Consider the following 6148-nt stretch of genomic DNA (forward strand, 5'->3'; position numbering starts at 1 on the left):
AACAACATTAAATCAAGTATTTCCACTGGGTGAAACTCCATGTTGAAAACAATTAGGTATAATCTCTGGATCCTTCAGTGAAAATATTCCACAGGATCAAACTTTTATGCTGGTTTCAAGTATCACACACCAAACATTATATAAAAATATTTTTCCGAGACTACGATCTTATAAGGCTTAGGCTGCTGGTTCACTGTTAATTTAAATATAAATATAGATGAAAATAGAATACAAAATTCTAACAACTAGACACACTGGTTTCAGTCTGAGAATCTTTTGGTTTTGTATAATTTAAACATCCTGCATCCTTGTTTTACTGTTATTTCTCTTTATGCCCTTTAGGTCGCCTTTTAGGCTCTGGTGCGATCTTTAGCCTTTGTTTGCCTCCGCCGTCTGCGTCTCCTCTGGATCTTGATTTCGGGGAGCGAGCTCGCCTCTTCGTACAGCTGTGGCAGCTGCCAAAGTGCTTTGCTCTGGATGATGCGGTCGTTCATCTACAGGAGAGAGAGAGACAAAGGCAAGTTTGACATTAATGATGACGATCACACGGTTACAGAGAGGACCTTTGTTAAGATTCAGCACAATGACATCAACATTTAAAACCCTTAAATAATGTAAGACCTTTGTGAGCTTTTAGAATAACTAAAGCACATCGTCCCCTGGTGTAAGCATCACAAATTTAAGACCTGCAAAAAACACATTATTTTAAGCCCTAAATAAAACCTTATTTCTAGTCTCACCTAGGCCCCAAACTTTCTCTCTGCCTTTTCTTTTCCTAGTTTCTATTTAAATCCTTTGTGGATGCGTTATTAAACCTCGTAATATCCTGCAGGTCACTGATGACTAATCTAAGGTTAGGGCATGAGTTCTCTCTTTTTGTCTGTTTTAAACCAAATGCAAAAGTCTTTAACACAAAAACTGTATTGCCAAAATGAATGAGACATGATCTGAAATCCTCAAAATCTGCCTGTTTTTCACTAAAACAAAATCCCGGATGGGCAGCCAGGGACTTGCTCTGGATGTTCAGAGGGTAAGCTGAACATCCATTTGTAGGACCAAAGCATTTGTCCTTAAGTATGAATTTAGGACTTATATAAGCCCTCAATAAGGTTGGTCAAATCTTTTCAAGTCTAACTTTTCAGGCTTTACATAAGCCATTCATAGGGGCTGCTCAACCCATCCTGAGGCTTATTGTGAGCTCCTCTTAATCACTGTACAATCCTCAACATAGACTTCACAAAAACCTCACTGCTGGGTTTACGTAAGTCCTAAGTCAAGTTAAGGCTTTCACAGCCAAGAAGCAATCAGAATGCTCTCTACCTTGATATCTCTGAGGGTCTGCAATCCCTGCAGAAGCTTCTCCTGTTCATGGTAGCGGCGTTTCTTTAGCTCCTGGACCTTCTTCAGGATGTAATTCAGCTCTGATCTGACATCTCTGCCTGCTACCAAGCCTGCGTTGTTGGGGCTGCTGGACGCAGGGGTGATGGCCGAGCCAGGTTGCGCGTTGCTCACGGCGATCTGGGGACTCGGAGTGGGCAGTTGTTTCAACATGTGGCCAAGCAACTTTTCGTACGACTCCAAAACACCACCCATGAAGATCAACTTGGTCTGAGAACGAGAAACAGAGAGGTAATGACATGAAAGTACAAATGGCTTATATTTGTTTAATATGAATATATCTGGTTGTGCAAATATGGCTTTGAAAATGCCCAAAATGCTGAATTTCGCAGCATTCCTCAGCATTTTGGACTCGGGTACCAAAAGCCAAAAAACTGAAACAACGCAGAATACATTTGTAGTAAATAAACCTGAAGAAAAACTGAGATGTGAGGAAAAGGTTGCTTCACAAACATTGCAACCTTAGGTGCTAAAAACTTTTCGCACAATGGAAAAAACTCTGTGGTTTCCCACACAACAGTTAAGCTAACATAGAAGGCCTTAAAGGGGAATACCACTCACTGACTGCTGTTAAACCTGAATGTCATATCCATACACTGCTAACAGGACCGAAACTACTAGTTTGGATGTAAGAAATGAGAGTTTGTGGCTCAATGTTTGACCCAGTGTTTGTTTTCAATTTGGTCGATTCACTTACACTTGTTGAATAATCTGTGGTAATTTCTGGTGACAACCAAAAACCTTTCATGTCAGAAGCAACAAAAGCTGTGGGATCCCTGACAAAACACTTTCAGTGGCACCATCAAGAGTGTTTTTAAAGAGCTTTAAAACCTGACAGAGGCAACAGCACGATGAACTGACCGGACAGAAGCAGGCTAAAAGATGTAAGATGTTTCCTTCGAATGAGAGGGGGCAAATGGTGTTAAAGCTCAGATGAGTCATTAGATATCTCTAAAATATATGAAATGCAGCACTGGGGTAGGTGTGGTGGTAAAGAAACCTCTAAATAGGAAAACCTGGTGGGTTGCAATAAAGTTCATGCAAAATACCACCCTCCATACAACAGCCTTCCCCCTGCATACCACCATGTGTTAAGCTATAATAGAAACTCATCTTGACTTTAAATTTCCAACTGTTATGACTAACCTGTCAAAATGTTTCTGAGTGCTGGAAGATATTGCTGGCTATAGGAGGTGGTGACCACAGAAAATCTACTTGAACATTCAGTTTTAGAAAGGCGCTGATACTTTTCTTCTTTTACTAGCAATATCTTTAACTGTTCCTCAAGAGGCAGTGCAACAAAATTTCCATTGTTTTGCTTCAAATTTTCTCCATTTTTTCCTTTTTCTTGTTGCTGTTGACTGCTTTAATTACAGTTTTAGTACAGTTACTTTACAATAATATCAGTTAGACTTTTAATAATTAGTTAGAAGATATACATCCTCAAAAAATGTTCCTTTTTATTCCAAATTTGCAGAAGCTTTAACCTGAACCTCATAGCCATCTAACCACACAGAACTTCAAACAGAGTGACATAAAAAACTGCCGACCAGAGCTCCTCAGTCTGTGCTCTCTTGGCTTGATGTCAGTACTTGAAACCAACCATGAAACGGCCTTGTAAGTGATGTTGGTGAAAAGTGAAAGTTTGATCGGGAGACTGAGAATAGCTGCAGAAAGGTGGCATCCTGCAGAGCCAGCAAAGTGAAGGAAAACCCCACAAAAACCTCAACTCAATGTAAAAGACAAAACCTGGAAATACCAGCTGGCTGCTGACTCAGGCAGTGCCTGTTAGCCAAAGATGGAGGAGCTCAACAGGAGGTTTGCCTCCATCGAGTATCCTGACTCTTTCCAGAGTTCAGAAATATACCTGCTAACAACTTTAAAGATGCCTGATTACTAATCAGTGTCTTCACTCTTTCATAAACATGCAAAAGTCAAAGTGGTGGTTTTATTATCTTTACACCATCTGGAAATCCACTTTAGTGACGATGATGCTGAAGACACTGGGTGGATGGATAGAAATAGTTCCTCATTTCTTTGTGTAGGGATGGAATACAGCATGGTTTCCAGTATTAATACTGAGCTTTAGGCTAAGCTACCTTGATGCTTACCACGTGGACCTTAAGCCACAAGTGTGTTTCCTAAATTCTGCCTGTCCATTTGAGGCTATAGTAAGGCCATAGTTAGAGCAAAACTCTCATTTGCCACAAGAAACCTTTTCTTTGGATTGCATGGACATTTTACATTTTGTGGACAAACTACGCGCTCCCATTAATCACATGAATCTTACCTCAATTTTTTTGTTCTGGTCACTAGGAAATACGGGTTTCCCATCATATTTTTCCCGGCTTGAAATTTTCTGCAAAAGACAAAAAAAAAAAGAAGATATTTTCAGATCATGTTTGACATTAATAATGAATAATCGGTATCGGTATTGGGTTTTATCCCAGCTCACAAACATTGTCAAACATGATTTGAACTGGAGCAGAAAATAAGGTGCAAGGAATCACTAACTTATAAAAGGTTTTCAGTTTTAGTTTTTTAAAGAAACCAATGATTCAGCCGAGCTGTTGTTAAAAAAAAAAAAAAACCCCGATTGGCTGACTGGAGAGGGCAACTGCTCATTTACTTTGCTTCATATATAAATAAACAGCATTTTAAAACAGATTCTGAATTTCACTGGAAGCCACTGAAGGGAAGCCTGCTAGCCGGTTGCTAGCAGGTTAGCTGCTCTATTCAGGACCGACTAAAGACCAATAAGAGAAGTGTAGGAAAAGGTGAAATATAATAATTGTTGGACTAAAAGATCCAGGATTAAATTGGAATTTGATCTGAAACTGATAACTGAAGATTAAAATTTTAGAAAGTGGTACGAATGGTGCGTTTAAAGCCTGTTGGCCACACTGTGTCTGATATCAAATATGGAGACTGTAAAGAAATTGAGAAATTTGTCCGAAAAAGACAAAAACAGTTTAAAAGTGTTTTTTTTTCTTACAGCGATAAACATGAGAAGGCCAATAATCCAACAGCAGTTATAAAAGACAGCGTGAGTTCAGCTGTTTCTGTGTTTAGAGCTTTCTATCATTACTGGTGCCTTCAAGGACTGTCTGTCATGAAGTTTAAAGGATGGTTAAGAACGTCTGCCAACTAGCAATGAAAAACCAAACAAATTACAAAAACAAGCTGCTAATAGGGGAAATGATAATTGGGGGGGGGGGGGGGGGGTGTCAATGAGCACGTACTTTGCAGAAAAATTTGATGGTGCATTCAAGGACACTCCCACATCTGTGATGTGACTCTGTCTCATCCTTGAATCCACCATTCCAGGAAGTGTCCCTGCTCGCCTCTGCATCACCACATGAAACATGATATCATTCACATAAAGTTTCGTATGTGAGATGCTCCAGGCTGGGTGTGTAGTATTTAGCGTCTCGTGGGTTAAAATGGTCCTTTAACCACACACTTAAGTGGAAATTTAAAAAGACATCTTTGCGCATGTGTGTGTGTGTTTGTGGTAAGAGCATCACTGTGACAAACAGGAGGAAACAGAAAGTCTGTAGAGCTGCACAGTCTAGTATTACTCAAGTACTAAGTAGCAGTTGAAGTGCAGTGAATACTTACATAGTGCTGCAAGAGGCTCTGGATGGTCCTGTTCATCTCTGCTGGGATGTGGGATCCTCTGACCTGACAGGCAAAAAGCCAGAGGCACAGACAGACTGCTGCCCTCACTGTGGTAGCCATCCTGTCTCTGTTTGTATTACCCCTGAGTGTAGTTGAGTCTTCGGTTTGATTCCCAATCCGGGCCGAGTGTTTTCAATTTGAGAACGGATTCTGGCTGAGCAGTGTCCTCCCTGACTGAGTGACTGATGATCTGACTGACAGTGTCTCTCTTACCCTGAAGTTGGTGCGAACTGTTTGACTTGTCATGAAAGCTTTTATTTATAACTCTGCGAGAGAGAGAGAGGCAAAGTGGCAGAGTGACATAGACATGCACCAGACAGAGAGAGAGAGAGTGATGCGATGATCTAGGTGTGAAATTGTGGTTTTGAGTTTCCTTTAAATCAACAACTTCATAGAAGAGGGTGAGGGGTCGGCTTCCCACTCATGCATATCATACCCAAATCATCTGCTCACTGCAGAATTTTGCGTCTCCCAGCTGTTTTATTAAAATTTGTGCTTTTGCTGGTCAGACTTGAAGTTGCAAAGGGGTCTAATAGTTTGCATGAGACCTCTCATAATTGCATTAATCTCTCAAAGCGTGCACTGAGGTTCGAGGAGCAATGACTGGAAAGCACGCTGCGTGAAAGAGTGAGGTGGCACCCTGCGTCAGAAACCATTAGATCCAGCGATTCCGTCACGGAAATCATTACACCTCCATTGAATCCACTGCATCTGGGATTTCACAGCCACCTCTGACGGTTTCTGATCGTGGGCCATACATGTGCCACGTCGTGCTGATAAACCTATCTATCGATCTATTAGTGTTGGGTACAGATTCATAGTTTGATCTAATAAAAGCACTGTGAGGTCATCACATTTGAGGAGTCAGACTTTTTTTTAAAACTTTTCTTCAAATCTTGGCAGTCAGGGCCCAAAGAAAGTAATCGTTCTAAGTGGTTTATATTTAGGACAAGGGTTGTTCTTCCGTAATATTCATCTGACCTGATAAACTGTTTGGAGCTAACACTCTTAACTTATTTTGTATATGCTCACTAGCCCAGTTAAATGTAAGGTCAAAAGCTGAATGAGT

At 40.6% G+C, this 6148-nt stretch overlaps 1 protein-coding gene across 1 annotated transcript; it reads right to left on the reverse strand.

Moving 5' to 3' along the window:
• Window positions 1-350: 350 nt before the first annotated feature.
• LOC308400255 (interferon gamma-like) lies at window positions 351-5139 on the reverse strand (the record flags this gene model as incomplete). The annotated part of the gene is made up of 4 exons (XM_080887836.1): window positions 351-494; window positions 1321-1608; window positions 3689-3757; window positions 5020-5139. 4 exons carry the CDS (start codon window positions 5137-5139, stop codon window positions 351-353), a joined length of 621 nt encoding a protein of 206 aa, XP_080743962.1.
• Window positions 5140-6148: the final 1009 nt, after the last annotated feature.

This window comes from Rhamphochromis sp. 'chilingali', assembly GCF_963969265.1.
Source record: "Rhamphochromis sp. 'chilingali' genome assembly, chromosome: 7".
Taxonomy (NCBI): Eukaryota; Metazoa; Chordata; class Actinopteri; order Cichliformes; family Cichlidae; genus Rhamphochromis; species Rhamphochromis sp. 'chilingali'.